Source organism: Branchiostoma lanceolatum, chromosome 2 (assembly GCF_035083965.1).
Source record: "Branchiostoma lanceolatum isolate klBraLanc5 chromosome 2, klBraLanc5.hap2, whole genome shotgun sequence".
Lineage (NCBI taxonomy): Eukaryota > Metazoa > Chordata > Leptocardii > Amphioxiformes > Branchiostomatidae > Branchiostoma > Branchiostoma lanceolatum.
Window position 1 is genome coordinate 11599720 of NC_089723.1, and position 18599 is coordinate 11618318.

General features: G+C 39.3%; 1 protein-coding gene across 2 annotated transcripts in view; it reads left to right on the top strand.

Moving 5' to 3' along the window:
- Positions 1–14440: 14440 nt before the first annotated feature.
- The window catches only part of LOC136427456 (phosphatase and actin regulator 1-like), a 116533-nt gene continuing 112374 nt past the window's right edge, over positions 14441–18599 (top strand). The window contains exons 1-2 of one of the 2 annotated variants that reach the window (XM_066416322.1): positions 14459–14574; positions 15668–15735. In XM_066416322.1, the coding sequence (XP_066272419.1) occupies positions 15702–15735 (34 nt within the window). In that variant the 5' untranslated portion in view covers positions 14459–14574; positions 15668–15701. Of the gene's footprint in view, positions 14575–15667; positions 15736–18599 lie in introns of both variants that reach the window. The other variant, XM_066416321.1, reaches the window with a different exon arrangement.

Genomic DNA, 18599 nt, shown 5'->3' on the forward strand with positions numbered 1-18599 from the left:
ATACTTAATTTGCATAATTAATGACAAAATACTATAAATCCATAGTGGTAAATGATGGGGATTTCATTTTCGCACCATCTGGAAGTTAAGTAAATGTGGCCACTATTAGACACAAATCTTGCATAGAGGGCCTCATTTACATGATTTATGAGGAAATGGTACGATACCTTTTTTTGTGAAAACAAGATTTTCATACATTGGACAACTTGTGTTATTTTGGTAGAGAAGGTGATCGACTGATATGATTTGTGCCGAAATTACGCGAGGTCCTTATTTGCATGTAGGCTAAAAACGAAAACGTTAACAGAGACCACCGTCGCCATGGCAGCATCTTTTTATGTTGCCAATCTTGTTGAACTTCTTTTCTTTCAAGTCTCACGAACGAGGCCGCCCTCGCCCCGACCCCCGCTACGTACTTCTGCGATCGGCTCATATCGTTGACCAGTTATGACCTCACTCGACAAGAAAACGCAAATACACTACTGCATGTAAAACAAATAGATGAATAGTAACTGTTAACTTGAGATTTACATACACTATCACTTCAGTCAACGTTAAATCCATTACACACGGGACAATTTTCCAGTGGATAACGTTCAATGTGGTTGAAATAAAGTTTACAGCTGATATATTCGGAGAAGTTTGTTTAAGTTCTAATCAACCAAGACTTCAGCATACCCGAATGACATTGATATTCTTCCCTTACTGCTCTAGTTGAAAAATGTTGGCTTTCTTGTAAACAGGATTACGTTCCAGCATCTGTTCCTAGACAATGGTGTACTGACTTCTTATCCTGGTTTGCCATCTCATCTCATGTTGCGTTAAATCGAACCGTTAATCATGTCACTTGTGGAGGAGACACGACAGACATGTGTTTTGCTTACTTTTGCGATCGGCTGATGTCCTTCATCTGTGTCGCCCGCAGTAGTATGACGACATCCCCTGTGTGTCATATCATATTGAGAACACCGGCAAATTTAAGCCTATTTTCACCCATATTGTGGATTGTACCCTGACGAGTATTTGTGTACGGCACTTATAAAAACAGCATATGGGATTGTAAGGAAGGCGGGGATGTTAGCGTTCCTTCTGTAATGGATCTTGCTGGCGGGGTGACGAAGAAGATGACGAGACGACGGAAGACGTATCGTTAGTACATTCCCTGGAGACTTACGTGATGGACACGTTTGGGCCTCCTCTCGTGCGTACCAATGGTAACACATGAGGCCCATATGGCAGCTCAGGGCTGTGAGGTGTAATTGAATCTGGTCCGTGGCGACGACGACCGTGTAATACTTTCAGCTGGCCCAGCCGCACAGGGTTTAGCACATTAAATCACTATAAGAGAATTGAAAAATCTCTTACTAGTGATTTTATGAGTTAGAAGCATGCTAGCTCATTAAATCACTAGTAGGGGATACAAATAATCTCTAACTAGTGATTTTATGAGTTAGAAGCATGCTAGCTCATTATATCACTAGTAGGGGATTCAAATAATCTCTTACTAGTGATTTTATGAGTAAGAGGCATGCTAGCTCATTAAATCACTAGTAAGGGATTCAAATAATCTCTAACTAGTGATTTTATGAGTTAGAGGCATGCTAGCTCATTAAATCAGTTATAAGGGATTTAGAAATGTTCTTACTAGTGATTTGATAAGTTAGAGGCATGTTTATTTAGCCGGTACTCTCCAAGCAGATGTTGGTGGGGGAAATTGTGACCATTTTATCATATGCCCGACCCCGTTTTTCGTCCGCTACCCGCTGGTGGGGAGAGCGGACAAGAATTGAAGAAACGGGGCATAAGATAAAGGGGTCACAATCTTCCCACCAACCTCTGCTTGGAGAGTAGGTAACGGGGGCGAGGCGCTCTCGATCGGGAGACATGATAAGAAAGAAAAGAAGTTCAAAAACCCAGGTAAACCGCCTCAAAACGTCCTCTTTCTGTTACTTACCAGTGGGAAAAGAGAGAAACGTGTAAAGAGTGTTACTAAGCTGCACTTGTTCAGATTATGCTTTGCCTAGCAGCGATATGGCTCCTTGGTAATATATAACCGTATCGTTAGTACATTCCCAGACTTACGTGATGGACACGTTTGGGCCTCCTCTCGTGCGTACCAATGGTAACACATGAGGCCCATATGGCAGCTCAGGGCTGTGAGGTGTAATTGAATCTGGTCCGTGGCGACGACGACCGTGTAATACTTTCAGTTGGCCCAGCCGTACAGGGTTTAGCACATTAAATCACTATAAGAGAATTGAAAAATCTCTTACTAGTGATTTTATGAGTTAGAAGCATGCTAGCTCATTAAATCACTAGTAAAGGATTCAAATAATTCCTTACTAGTGATTTAATGAGTTAGAGGCATGCTAGCTCATTTAATCACTAGTAAGGGATTTAAATGATTCCTTACTAGTGATTTTATGAGTAAGAGGCATGCTAGCTCATTAAATCACTAGTAAGGGATTGAAAGATTCTGTTATAGTGATTTAATGAGTTAGAGGCATGCTAGCTCATTAAATCACTAGTAAAGGTTTTAAAAATTCTGTTATAGTGATTTAATGAGTTAGAGGCATGCTAGCTCATTAAATCACTAGTAAGGGTTTTAAAGATTCTGTTATAGTGATTTAATGAGTTAGAGGCATGCTAGCTCATTAAATCACTAGTAAGGGATTTAAAGATTCTGTTATAGTGATTTAATGAGTTAGAGGCATGCTAGCTCATTAAATCACTAGTAAAGGTTTTAAAAATTCTGTTATAGTGATTTAATGAGTTAGAGGCATGCTAGCTCATTAAATCACTAGTAAGGGTTTTAAAGATTCTGTTATAGTGATTTAATGAGTTAGAGGCATGCTAGCTCATTAAATCACTAGTAAGGGATTTAAAGATTCTGTTATAGTGATTTAATGAGTTAGAGGCATGCTAGCTCATTTAATCACTAGTAAGGGATTTAAAGATTCTGTTATAGTGATTTAATGAGTTAGAGGCATGCTAGCTCATTTAATCACTAGTAAGGGATTTAAAGATTCTGTTATAGTGATTTAATGAGTTAGAGGCATGCTAGCTCATTAAATCACGAGTAAGGGTTTTAAAGATTCTGTTACAGTGATTTAATGTGTTATAGGCATGCTAGCTCATTAAATCACTAGTAAAGGTTTTAAAAATTCTGTTATAGTGATTTAATGAGTTAGAGGCATGCTAGCTCATTTAATCACTAGTAAGGGATTTAAAGATTCTGTTATAGTGATTTAATGAGTTAGAGGCATGCTAGCTCATTTAATCACTAGTAAGGGATTTAAAGATTCTGTTATAGTGATTTAATGAGTTAGAGGCATGCTAGCTCATTAAATCACGAGTAAGGGTTTTAAAGATTCTGTTACAAAAATCACTAGAAAGGGATTTAATTTTTCCTTTAGTAGTGATTTTATGAGTTAGAGGCATGCTAGCTCATTAAATCACTAGAAAGGGATTTAAATAATCTCTTACTAGTGATTTTATGAGTTAGAGGCATGCTAGCTCATTAAATCACTAGAAAGGGATTTAATTATTCCTTTAGTAGTGATTTTATGAGTTAGAGGCATGCTAGCTCATTGAATCACTAGAAAGGGATTTAAATAATCTCTTACTAGTGATTTTATGAGTTAGAGGCATGCTAGCTCATTAAATCACTAGTAATGGATTTAAATGATTCCTTACTAGTGATTTAATGAGTTAGAGGCATGCTAGCTCATTAAATCACTAGTAAGGGATTTAAATAATCTCTTACTAGTGATTTTATGAGTTAGAGGCATGCTAGCTCATTAAATCACTAGTAAGGGATTTACAAATTTATTACTAGTGATTACTGAGAGTTACTCTTACAAAAAATCACTAGCACAACTTTTTTACTTACTTCGTGTTTTGGCATGTTTTACTAATACTAACTAAATAAATGTGTTAAATAATCAAGTCTGATTTTTGAAACATTTTGGTGCAGTTATCCGGCATTGGTGACCATTCGCGGTGCAGATATGCGGAGTCACTAACAATGCAGTGAATGGGAACCGGTTTGGGATTTTGGGATTCGGTGCAGTTAAATGGAACGTGCGTTTATCCGAGGTGCAATTAAGTGGCTTCTACTGTATTATCTCCATGAAAAAAGACTTTTTCATGGGGATATTGTTTTGCGTGTGTGTTATCCTGTGTGTATGTTTGTGTCACCGGACGCTTAAAATCAGCATAACTGAAGAACATGTGGATGGATTGTAATGATATTTGGTATGTGGGTAGGTGCTGGGAGGAGAAAGGTCCCCTGGTATTTGTCACTGGAACTGCAATGGCGTATTTGTAAAAATCTTCCAAGGAGAATAACTGAAGAAAGGAACGACAGATTTTCATGTTATTTGGTACGCAGGTGGGTTGGACAGAGAGATGTACAAACTGAAGTGCTAATTATGCAAATTGGGACTGAATTTACATAAGTAATGAGGAATATCTACTCCTCAATTGCAGGTATGTGCTTTGAGGTCGCACCTGTCACATCTGTTGGTCTCTTATCTAGGTCAAGTATTCCCCAGGTCCCAACAGCTGGTGGTCAAACAACAAATGGGTACACTACCAAACCTGTGTACTTGTTTCTATTATGTGGATACCCTCTGGCACATAAAACAAAACAACCAACAGCAACAACAAATAACTAGGGCAAATAAAACATCATATATAAAAACAAATTTCATGGAGATTTTGGGTCTTCGGACTCTTGTTACAATAGGTTTGAATTCCAGGCTATCTAAAACCCGTCAGCTGCCACATGGCTTGTAGCCAGTTGGACTACAGTGGTGGAAACACAAAGGTATTGGCAGTTCGATTTTAGAACTTGGCCATGGGGGAAGCAAGAGCCTAGTTGGATCTTCACTCCCTATGTATAGACCTATCACCGCTAGCAGCACAGAGGAACACGAATCAGAATCTGTGATTTGGTCGTAGCAGGAGTTGTGGTGGATAGTTTTCATGGGTCCTTTGCGTCAGAAAGAACTATCAGCAGCTGTATGTCACAACATGGAGACAATCAATCAATCAATCAATCAATCAAAGTTAGTTGCACAACAAATGTAACAGGTACAATGTATGGCAAGTTCGTGGGTAGTACAAAATGCCAAGACATATATGTCTTTGCTTATTAACAATGCTAATGATTTCTACAAAACTTAAGTCTAAACACTACGGTATACAATAAGAGTAATACAGAATACAAATATGGAAGTATATTACATGATACACAGGAAACATTAATTGTTTGCGTCAGAGATTAATCGATTTCATGAAGATATACAGAGAAAGTGAGTTGACCATCTTATCATCTCCATGAAAAATGGAAATATAGTTTTGGGTGTGTGTGTGTGCTTGTGTTTCCGGATGTTTGTAGTCAGAATAACTCAAGAACGTTTGGGTGGATCGTAATGATATTGGGTATGTGGGTAGGTGTTGGGAAAACAAAGGTCAAGGTTGATTTTGGGACCCCCATGTGACATTGGTTCTGTAGCAGAACTTCCATTTTTTGTTCCTTTTGACCTGGATGTGCTGTGGTCTTGATTTGGTGGCAGATAGCTTGTGACGTAAGGAAGATGTGCTGTAGGTTTGGGCCGCCTAGCAGCTTGCTCTGAAACTGCAGGGGCGGTTTTGTCAAAATCTTCCCAAGAGAATAACTGAACAAAGTAACGACGGATTTTCATGATTTCTAGTATGCAAATTAGACTTAATTTACATAACTAATGAGGAGACTATATTTACAGTGTTTTCATTATAGGACTGATGCATGTCGTGGCACCTAATACCTGTTAGTTCCCGAACTGGGGCAAATATTCCCCCGCTGAAAGGCCTGTTCCCAGCGGCCCTACAGCTAGTGATCAAGCCACAAATGGATATACAGTGTACAACCAAGCCTGTATACTTGTTTTTGATATGTGGATAGCTTAAGTGATGCTTGATATAATGAAATGGTAATCATGCAAATCAGAATTTAATTTGCACAATTGCTGGGGGGAATTTTATAAACCCACTCCATTCAATGGTTATACTATTAAAAAATGCAACATATCTGAAAATGGCCCCGTTCATGATTCAAAAAATAAAACGGGTCGAACCGCTTCGGATATATTCCGAATTGAAACCGATTACATTTTGCGTCCGCGATGCAAACTTGCACCCGCGCTGAAAACGGTTTACATCGAATTTGCATATTATGTTTGTTGTGATCCCGCACCTCCACTTGTCGGCCGTAACAAGATTTTACTATTACAAAACGCGGCCGAAATATCCTATTGACAGCTAAAACTTTCACTTTTCCTCGTGCTAACCAAGAGTTGTACTTCGATCGGCATTGAACTGCTGTCCTGTTTAAGCCGCGTTCTTTCAGGCCCTTGGCGACTTCCTGGTTCCGATGAATGCCATCAAGTTTCCTCTGGACTTCCTGATCCCCCCAAATAGATATTTGTTAGAACCCGACTTGGGGGCAAGATGTTACGATTCAAAAACGCGGCCGAAAATCCGATCGACAGCTAAAAACTTTCACTCTTTCCCGCGTACCCGGATGTACGACGTCTTAAACATCAATGCGAACCGGTTCCGTAACGCTTTTGCGTTCATGATGACAATTGTAGACTACCTCGCGAGGAGGTTCAGAGTAAAACAGAACGAAACCGTTACGGAGCGTTCATGTTCACAAGTAAAACGGTTTACTCTGCTGAAACGGTTCGAACTGTTTTACTTTTTCAATCATGAACGGGGCCCATTCATAGATAAGCGTTATGCAAATGGGTACCTAATTTGCATAATCAATGAGAGACTCCTGTAATTCCATATTGGTAGATAACTGGAATTTTATACTTGTGGCATTTGGAAGTTATATGAAGGTGATCATGGTGAAATACAAATCATGCATATGAGGGCCTGATTTGCATGATTGATCAGAAAATGCTAGAATAGCCTTCTTTGTTAAGATAACACTGTCATACGTAAGACAACTTCTGCTTTGGGGTGGAGAAGATTATCAACTGATATAATTTATGCAAATGATGACCTTATTTGCATGATTACTGAGGAGCACATCACATAATACATTTGTCAAAAAGGTTAAAATCATTTGGCGAAGGTATGAGGTCGCCCAACTCTAGTTTTCACATGTTTCGCAGATTGTACCATGAAGTCAAACATATTCGAGTCTTGTAAATTCCTTGTGAATCCATTATGCTTTTGAGGCGTCGAGCCTACTCACATTGGGGTCCTTTATATTAAACCATGTAAATCCTTTTAGGCAAAATACTGTGTTCTGCTACCTCAACCATGATGAGGAAATTTATTCTCAGAACCGATGCGGAACCGGTACTACCTTGATCAGTCCATTTCATTAGCGATTTCCCTTTTGGATCCAGTTCTTCATTTAGAAGGGTTAAATAATCTCAGGGAAATGCAAATCGTCCAGACGAGCCATGCCCATGGTATCGTATCAAACTCAGAATACTTTACTGATGTTTGCTCATCGGATAGCGTGCCCGCCGCGAGTGACGCCCAGAGTGCCGCGGGTACAACGTCCTTTTTAAAGATAACCAGCAGGATGTTTAAAAACATCCTGCTGGTTATCTAATATAAGAAAAATGGTAGAGGCGTCCGGTTTTGCCTACCTGTACATAAACGGTCACTCAAACACACATTCTCATTTAAATGAACTAAAACAAAGATTGAAGGATATTTTCATCCAAAAATTCAACTCAGAATTACATGTAAAAGGACGAAGAGAAAACCTAGGCAACAAATCAAGAACTTACAAAACATTCAAAGAGATCTATGAAAGAGAAACATATTTAAACATTGCAAACTTTGAACATCGCAGAGCGATGTGTAAACTTCGCAGTGACCACTCCCTACACATAGAATCTGGCAGGCATAACCGTACCCCTTTGAATAATAGAACATGTGAATTCTGTGACCATTTATATGTTGAAAATGAAACCCTTTTTTAACTCGATTGTTCTTTATATGAAAATGAGCGCCAATCGCTGTTTAAGACAATAGAATTAAACGAGAAATGTACAAAAATGTCAAAGCAGGACATTTTCATATACCTGATGTCATGTAAGAACGAAAATATAATGGACAAAGTATGTAGTCATGTTTCCAAATGTTTCAAAAAGAGAGACGAAACTACTAGGTGATCAACATTAGTTTAGCAATAGTCCACCGTCTGTTTAATTTCTTAAGTTCTCAATACTAGAATGTAGAATTGTATCAATTCTTGCTCTGCATTCTGAGCATTTAGCCCATTTGGGCAGGAACATGCAATAAAGACTATTATTACGTGAAACCGCCCCTAAAATACTCCTGCCCTCGCCCTTTTAGAAACACATACTAGCAGACTCCTCTCTCGTGAAGTCGTACTGAATTTTGCTCCTTCAATTTTGAGACAAGTCGTATATAATGCTATTGTCACAATAGTCTGAATAGACGTAGGCTTTTTCTCCAGGGCATTAGTGACAATGACCGATTTACCTTCAATTCTGACGACACCGAAAATATTCACGAAAATATTCACTAAACTCAATGAAATTTTATAGGACCTTGCTAAGCTTTATCTTACATTTGGCAAAAAAGTTCCGTGTATGTGCTGAATATGCAATTTGACGCGATTTGGGGCTGATTTTCGTGTTTTCACACATTTGTCCCGCCATAGAGTCACATACAGACTGTCATACATGTACATATGTGTGTCCCTTTTGCACTTTTTACAAGTTTCTGATGGAAAGTAACGATAGTTATCAACGCCAAAAAAACGACGCACGTTTCAGTGTCCACGAGTTACCGAACAACTCTGCAGAGAATGTTTTCGCTCTGCATAGCATCAGCGCAAAGGGTAACTTGAAAACTTGAATTTATTCGAATTCAATTACAAAGTTTAGAAATATTTTTAAAGTTACTGCACAAAAATCTCTTTAATTTGAATAATTTCTAAACACCTATATGATTCTTTCACTTTTAGAAATATTTACAAAAAAATGGTAGGAAATGGTAGATAATGGTGGTTGTCCCCATAAAAGTAGGTGCTATTCCGGTCATTCTGTCTGCTTTTGTGTATCTTAAGATTTCACTGCAGGACACTGTAGGGTCCTTTGTGGAGAGCATTATTCCCTATACTTCGCAAGGATGTGTGGATTGCTTTCTTCCCAGCCCTCTGACCCTGTTCTCTAGTTTCGCGCAAGTCGCGGGCCAAGTCGCCCGAAGTCGCATACCTTCACCCCAGGGGTCGAACGAGCGCGTAAAATCGCGTCCAACAGCCAAGTCGAATCAAGGAGGTTAAAATAAGATCTTATTTTAACCTCCTTGGTCGAATCAAGCTACATTCGTAGTTTAATCAACGACAGACACGTAATTCGATTGTTACCACTCTTACTGTTGTGTTCAATCGCCTTTAATAGTGCGACATTACTTCCATGTTTTCGTGTACCCCTTTTTGGCCAACTCAGCCGCCACCTCAGCGTTCACGCTCTGGTTTCGGTGGGATCCCTTGAGTTTCTTCTAAATCCCCACATCCCCGAAGATGGCCATCACTGCATGCGTTTTCGTAATCCCATACGCCAAAATCGCCCCCGATTCTGCCATATTTCCGCCGCATTCCGCGTAATATTCCAACAAGCTAGGAAGTAGACGAATATCGTATAAAGGCGGGAAACAGCGGAAAGACTGAATTTACAGATGACCCCTTGACCCATGACCGGGTCAATTTACAACGTAATGCGCATCAAGTCGGGATGTGCGTTCATCGCAAGTCGTATGTAAACCACCTCCCGGAGGTAGTTTCGCTGCAATGCGCATCCGGCGTTTACAAATGCGACTTGGAGCGTTCAAACTAGGCCACATCAATGCGGCTTCGGCGATTTCGGCGATTTGGGCGACTTGCGCGTATGAACGGGGTCATATTTATAAAGATGTTACGAATAATGGAAAAAATGGTAAGAAATTGTAAAGAATCGTAAATAATACGTCGATGAAGATTAGACATCCAGGTAATAAGATACGCCAAAAAAGCAGTTACTCAAACAACTGGATATGATTTTGGAAACGGTCAGACGTTTCAAGTAGCATCCACTACTGGGGGCAAACCAGCTTTAGCTCCTATATCAAAACAATAGGAGCTATTGTCCCCTTTTACTTCAACCTTGTCTTGAGTTGTCTAATTTGCTTTCTATTGGACTATTTACAAATTTGTCTTCTCTTTATTTGCATATCAATTCATAGTTCGTGGTTATAAACCTGCTGTTCGACTGATCTTGCTCACAGTCACTGACGAAAAGTAGTGGATGCTACTTGAAACGTCTGACCGTTTCCAAAATCATATCCAGTTGTTTGAGTAACTGCTTTTTTGGCGAATCGTAAATAATGGTAGAATAGTGTTACCATTATTTAGAAACTGTTAGAAATATCATATTCCACATGATGAATATTTCTAAAGTTTTAGAAAACCAGAGAAATATTTATGAAGTTGAAATCACATTCAAAATATTTCTAAAGTATAAAATCTCTCACACAAATAATTACAATAGATGAAAATTTGTAAATTATGACAATAACAACCCTCTTGGTGACTTGGAATGGACTCTACAAGAGTCAAAATTTTCGAATGGAGAGCTTTCAGAAAGTGAACTCGTGGTTTTACAACTATTTCGACGCGGTTCCTAAAATTGATGCCAACTTTAGTATGACGTCATGAGAAGCAGAATTGTGGCGGGGCAGAAATTTGGCTTCACCTGCCTACGGTACCAGTAACTGGCCCCTTGCTCTCCACGTGGTTCCTCCAGGAAGCCCTGTGCCGCTACTAGTACCCGAATGTTTAATCAATTTGGCTTCATACTGGTTCGCAGTTGTTTCTTAAATGGTGCGTGAAATAAGACGCAAATCATTGGTTTTCTCGATAGTTTTGGCTCCAGATTTTTCGGCTATCGCCATGGCAATCTTTTATACTTCCTGTAAAGCCCGATCATCGTAGCGTTTCACGTTTTGCGCAGTTTTGGTTGTCCGTGAAGACTTCCTCATATCAGTGCGCCATAACGGTATAAACGCCGTGTAGCCTGATTACCCGAATCGTGCGTTCCACTGCGTTCTTATCTATGTGCGTTTCACGCCATCGGGGATTGCAGAAAACGTATTCTCACATTTTTTAAAAATCTTTATTCATTACTTCTTCATTTCTTGGCGACAGACGCTATAGAAGGACCTTAACCAACTGGAGATTACCCTGAGGAGAGCAAAAGTCCTGGCCCAAAACCACACTGAAAGGAGAAAGCTTGCTGCCCGACGTGCCATTAGGCACGGGAGGATCCAAGTAAGTAAGTCATCACACACGCAGATTGATTACCTTTATTGCTGTATCAGTCATTGACCTAGGAAAACTCTTATTTTCCGTGCAGCGGCCTTGGAAGAATACCCCCACAATAGCAGTTTTGGGGTAAAAATTGCTAAAAATGATGGTTTTCACCAAAAATAACGTTTCCACAGAAGTTTGAGTCTGTCGGTAAGTGGCAAGACATCCCTTTCCACCGGAGACATTGAATTGCCCCGACGATGTTTGGAGAACATTAAGCGTTAACGTGAGCACATTTCTGGGAACAAGCAGATCGGCCACGAATCGTAAAAAAACTCCGAACCGAGACCATGAATGCTGAAGCGGCTAGGTTGTATGACGTTGCTTCCTGCAGTGTTCGTTGAGGACCGAATAAACAATAGTTGCAGGTTTGCGTAGCGAAAACTGTGTAGGATCCGTCGGGTTGTGTGTTCGTCGCCATCTTGAATTGTGACGACACGGATCACCATTTTGTATTTTCAGCCAATGATATTTCTCTTACTTATTCATTGGCCTTTTACTTATTCAGGACATCGTCACTTTTCCTTATTCATTGCATCATCTACTGAATACTTAACTTTATATCATTATTGATCATAGTCCTCATTCAATATTCATTCATTTGTGGTTGAAGCCTTCTATACTGTTGTGCCGGAGAGACTTTCCTATATATATACCACCGACTACGCTGGTAACTTTCGTTTGTGGGTTACCCATGTACCTGAAAATGCAGTTGAATTGATGTTAAATAGAGATTAACCAATGCTAAATTGGTATCAACTGATAGGCAGGAAGATAAGTTTTTTTACCATCTTGACGAAATCCATGTTGTTACATAATTAACATAGATAATTGATATATACATGTGTAGTTCTGTCTCTGATCAAACTAGGTAATTAACATAATAATGGCAACTACTATAACACGTCACTGGTAAAGGATAGGTGTTTCATGTTTGTGTCATTATGTACTTATAATTATCATCTTTATGTACGTTATGCTAATAGGATCTCATTTGCATAATTCATGCAGAAACTTTATATTTCCCTTATGCTAAATGTTACAGATGTCATATTAGAGATGAGTGTAGTTTAAGGACAGGCGAATATAATTGAATGTTCGTTATGCTAATTATGGCCTCATTTGCATTATTAATGATTTATGCAAAATATTCATGTTTTCCTTACAGTAAATGCTACAGATATCATATTGGAGGTGTAGGCAGCTTAAGGATAGTCGAAAATAAAGAAGGTGCATTATGCTAATGAACACTTCATTTGCATAATTTATGCATAAAAGTTATACTTCCTCTAGGGTAAATAACTTCCTCTAGGCACACAACTATCACACACTCAACTCAAATAAAAGGAAAAATTCAATTCCAAATATTCATAAAAAGATGCCGTAATCACTAAACTAACATAGCAAACCTGAAGTATATGTAGCACAAATACTTAACTCTAGTTAACATTGTGTTGACTTTATCCGAAATAAATTGATTCATAGTTGAACATCACAAATACATAACGCTATAACGTTATAACGTTAAAGTAGAGTAGAGTAGAGTCTATATAAAGTTATTGATCTATTTTATATTGGTGGCTCAGCGAAAAGGTCTTCACCTAGCCATGTATGATATCAACATATACATTTCCATCACTTCTATTCATTGTTAAAACACGGTATGTGAAAACGTGCCATATCTGTATCCCAGCAGGTATTTTATCGTACCCCATGCACAGTGACAAAAATCTTCAGGGGACATGAGAACGGAATGATTTGATAAGTCGAGGTTTTCAAAGCACCTGATATACAATATTGTATTGTTTGGTATGTGCAAGTATATTTAACCTCCTTGGTATGTGTTAGTATATTAGCATAACGACTGCGAAATCATGTTCATTGTGTGACGATATTAACCATTACAAGCGTGAATTTCAGCGCCTATAAACCCTATAGTGTAATGGACTAATCTATCTGGGACGTCATTCAAGGGGTTCTGCTGGAATGTAGTGACGTCACAGGTTTACGTCACGTCCGGTCTGAAACAGGTTGGAGCTTGTCTCAGCAAGGCCGTCTTGTCCGCAGTTTCAGGCGTTATGATTAGTCCTGCGCGTTATGGCAAAATGCGATATCATCTCATCGCAATGAGGAAATCTGTCCAACAAAATTACTTTTCTGATAGTAATAAATAAAGTTAACAATATTCAATGTCCAAAATAAAGCCATGTTGATTATCTCATATGGATGACGTCCTCTGGAAACTCCCAAACTGATGAGCGAGCGAAAAGAAAACAAGTGCTTTTAAAAAAAGCTGGCGTTTTGTCTACGTTCATGAGTGTGAATTGTCTTTTCCCTTTTCTTGAAGTAAAATCTGCCAGAGAAAGTCACTCAAGGGCTGTTGAGTCTATAAGAAAAATTGTCATTTTGGGAAAGGAGTACTGTTTTTATAGAGAAAGGCAGATTGGGGAAAGCAATTTTGAAGTTACGGCACTTAACTTAAATGCTTTTGAAAAAGCTGGTCTTGGCCTACAACTTGTACTTATTTCTAAAATGTACAATAGGCTCATTAATAGTCATTATAAAAGCTAACGTTATCAATTATGCACATAGCACGCAATAAAACATAATTAACGTTAGAGTTATTATTCAAAATTTTAAATCAAATGATAGATACTTGCAATCTTCTTTTTTTCACTTCAACGGCTTTTAATCAATGCAGTGTTGACAACTCACAAGTGTCACCCAAACACGGAAAATATAGCTGTGTCTTTTCTTCTGATCGCCTGGGGGCGCTCTACCTAACCCGCCTGCCATCCTCCTGCCACAAATACCTAAACTCTGACGGTTCCTGACGTCATTGGCTGGTGTGACACATCAAAATATGGGGGTGTACATATAATATCATCTTTATTCACACCTTTAATCAAATATATCAAAAAATAATATTTTCCATATTTTACTACATATAGTACTACTTATTATCTTAAGAAGTATGAAACCATGTATAAGCTCGTGCCATTCAGTTTGAATTATATCAAAACCATCAGCCCCCCCCCCATATTTTGGTAACGTTGATCAATTACTGTTAATGGCGACGGGGAATGTGTCGAGGGAGGAAGATCGGCGGGTGATCCGGCGTGAACGCAGTTCTAGCGACACTCCAGCCCTGCTTGACTCCAGGAATAAGGAAATAGGAGAATCAGGTAAGCGTTGTTTTCCTTCACAGAGCAACAAAAAGAACTGGTCGCTGAGAAAACGACGCTTATGTAAAGACTTTAGACTGTTTCGAAGTCAACAATCATGGCGGAGTAGCCCCGGAAAATCGATCTGAGGCGCGTTTAGCCTGCTACAAGGGTTTCGCTATATGTAGCTAATGTGTGTGCTAACGGCCTGTTAGCATGTTGTACTCAGCGAAACCGACAAGGATGTCTCCTTAGGGGATTCCTGGGATGTTCTTGGGTTACAATTTTCCAACTTGTTCGTCTGATTGAGACATACCTCCGACCGTGCCCCTCCTCATTTTCGAATAATTTTACCTGTCCAACTGCGATCTCCGAGGCCGATTCTTGTTGATATCACCCTCAGAGTCCTGTAAACACTCAACTCACTAATATTTTAATGTGTAATGATCCTTCTCATTTTTTTGGAGAAAAAAATGGCTATAAAAACACTAACATCCGTTTCAGAAAACGTAGTTTTGCCTGTGTTCAAGAATTGATAGTGATACCCGCCACGGCGATTTCCTGGTGGTCAAAGGGCAGACCATCTGCAGGTGTGAAACATGTGAACTTCCCCAAAAATATCACGCTAGTGTTTTTCTGTAACAAGTTAATCAGGGAGATTTTTATCATTGGAAGTATAACCAGACTCCAGAGTTGCATTTTTGATTTTATTCAAAAGTGAATTTTGTTAACATATATGCATGCATGAATCATCTTACAAGAACAAGTAGTATCTGTGTACTGTCAAGTATTAGCGTCAGCGTCAAGTATAGTGACACATGCGATGATTACAATTCAATTTTATAATCCTACATGAATTGAAAGGACTACTTGGGTGAACAAGTAAAATTAGTGTGAAAAATGTTTGACAAGACCTTCGTCTTTGGATGTGGCTTACATAAAGTGTTTGTGTTTTTGCAACAGTGTGTGATACATTTTGACATCCCAAACTGTAACCTGACTCAAACCATGGGTGCAAACATGGCAGTCTAACCATCATATTGATTGAAGACTAACTCCACCCACTAAGGTGATGATTGACAGGTGTTGGTCTTCTCCATATTCACATCTGCAGATTTGAGCAGATTTGGGGGAACAAGGCCTGTGCTATGCTGAAGCGTAGATCACGTTCCCGCAAGCATGGTTAGTAAAACTTTGACCTAACCAACCAACCAACCAACCAACCCACTAACTTGACTAAGGGACTGTACAATATTTAGCGAGTGAGTGTGGGCAGTGAGTAGGAGGTGAGGTGAAAAAAAAATTCCTGGCCCTCCCCCTCGAGTTCAATTTTTTTTCCCTGGCCCTCCCCCACAGCTAAAAATATTTCCTTCGCCCTCCCCCCTTTCTAAAAAATTTAAACTGTCCAAAAACCTATTGAAAGATGCTAAAAAATGAAACAAAACAGAGGCAATGGTTAAGGAAATTTTGTATGGGGGGAGAGAGATAGCAGACCGAATGTTTACCATGGGAAAATTGTGAAATCTTGACCCTCTGAAATGCTATTTCCTTCATTTTGAGGGCCAAATTTTACAGGTAGAATAAGCTTGATGACATAAGTGAAAAAAAATACACATCCATGGGTTCCATGGGGGCCTCGCCTATTCTCCAAGCAGAGGTTTCGATCTGGAGGCTAGGAGTGGCAGGGATTTTTAACGTTGCCTTCCCTTCAGGGGCTGGCGTGGTGTTCGTTGACACTGACTACCACAGTGACGCTAAAATTTTAATAGCGTTAAAAGTCCCCGACACTCCTTGCCCCCGATCAAAACCTCTGCTTGGAGAGTTGGCGAGGCCCTCCCAACACGTTTTTTGTCGGAGGCGCAACAACTGTAGGTGGGTCCGGGGGGAAGGCTTCTAGGGGGGATGCTCCCTGGGAAAATGTTGAAATCTTTACCTACCCTTTCAAACGCTCCTTTTTTCTGGTTCCTTGGCCCACTGCCTAAGCCAATTTTTTTTTCCTTGGCCCTCCCCCAGGCTCCTTTTTTTTCTTGGCCCTCCCTCCGTACGCACCGGCCCTCCCCTGCTGAATATTGTACAGTCCCTAACACCCTCAGTTGAGTTCAGGTGAAGTCCAAAGAAACCAGGATGTAGCACATAAGACCCAAGTATTCCCCTCCCCTTGTACCGTCAAACACAAAAATATTGTTGACTGCTATGCAGATTCAGCAGAGTAACATATATTTCTGAGGATATTTGTCTTGGCAGATGGTCTCTGATAACAGAACCTAATTCCTAAACCCAATATGCAGGTAGCTGAGACAGAGATGTACAAAATGAAGTGCAAATTATGCAATTCTAGGCATGTTGTGGCAGCTGTCACCTGTAAGTTTCGAAACTGGGTCAATTATTCACCAGGGGCCCCACAGCTAGTGGTCAAATCACAAAGGAATATACAACCAACCCTGTATACTTGTTTTTATTATGTGGATACCTTGAAAGTTACTTGATATAATATTAATGGTAACCATGCAAATGAAATATAATTTGCATAATTAATGGTGAAATGTTAAAAACCCACTCCAATGTAACATATGTAACTGAGAAATAAAGGGACATTGATAGATAAATGTTATGCAAATGAATACCTAATTTGCATAATTATTGAGAAAATACTATAATTCCATATTGGTAGATAACTGGAATTTCATACTTGTGGCATTTGGAAGTTATGTGACGGTGAACATGGTTGAATATAAATTATGCAAATTACGGCCCAATTTGCATAATATATATTTCATGGAGATATGAGGTCTCCGAACTCCGAAGTGTCTCCAGTTTATTTGGAGACACTTTGTTGACCTTATTTGATACTTACAGTACACATGTAAGCCCAAAACATATGAACTGTACATCTGTAGAATAAAGGTTCAACACTTCTGACTCAAATTCTACAGAAGTATTTACAACAGAGACCACCAAGTCCACATGAACTAGCCTACCTTACTTTGCTGGTTCTACCTGTGGAACCCAGCCCTGACTCTATCATATGTACTCTCACCTCTCAAATAAAAGTACCCCCTAGAATAGAAGTACCCCCCGGACAAATCTTCAAAATCTAATAAAAGTACCCCCTAAAATATAAGTACCCCCCGGAAAATTTCAAAATTGACAGTCAAGGTAAACTGTGTCCATACAACTGTGTGTGAGTGAAATAAGATAATAAACAGGTAGGTTAGTTATATCTATTCAATTATGCCTCAGGACCATACCTATTAAGTATATAGATATTGAACAGAATAACTGTACATAGCTTGTTCAAATCATGATGATCTTCCTCACCACTTCGATGAAATATAATAGTAATGTTGAAAAATTGGGCATAGGTTCCCCTCTATGACCCCTAACCGGGGGCCACTGTGCTTTCAAATTCAACAAGTGAAAATGTACATGACACATGCATTTTGTACTTGGAACTTGAAGCAAGTGATCAAAGAAAATTGTTGTACATGTTTATCATTTCTGATTACTGACATTCAGTGACAGACACTGGCAATGGGACATATAACAAAAACCACCAGATAGCTACTAATGTACCTGATCAAATTTTCTAAAGACATCACCCCCAAAAAATCAAATATGAACACACTCCCTCCACAGAAAAGGTTTAGGTCTATAAACTTTTGCTCCATAGCGTCGAAAACAAAGTTTTTGTGAGACGCTCGGATTGTGAGTTCCCGTGGTAAAGCCCACAATATTGAACAGAGCTCGACTGTAAAAGTAGCTCAACGTCCTAGGCTGCACATACGAGGAAGTTACAGATGTCATGTTGACACTAGAAAACCGCGCTTAACCACTAAATTGGGAAAATTTTACGGTCATTTTGAAATATGGAACCTCTGAAAATAAAAATGGCCTTCTGTGTCCATCTTTACCCCAAAATATAATATTTTCATGCGTTTACGGTATCATTTTAAAGATCGGTATCCGCGCTATGCAATATGCTGCTAGTTTTACTGTCACCATCCCTGATAGTAGCAAAGAGTGGCGGCCATGTTTCGGGATTTCCA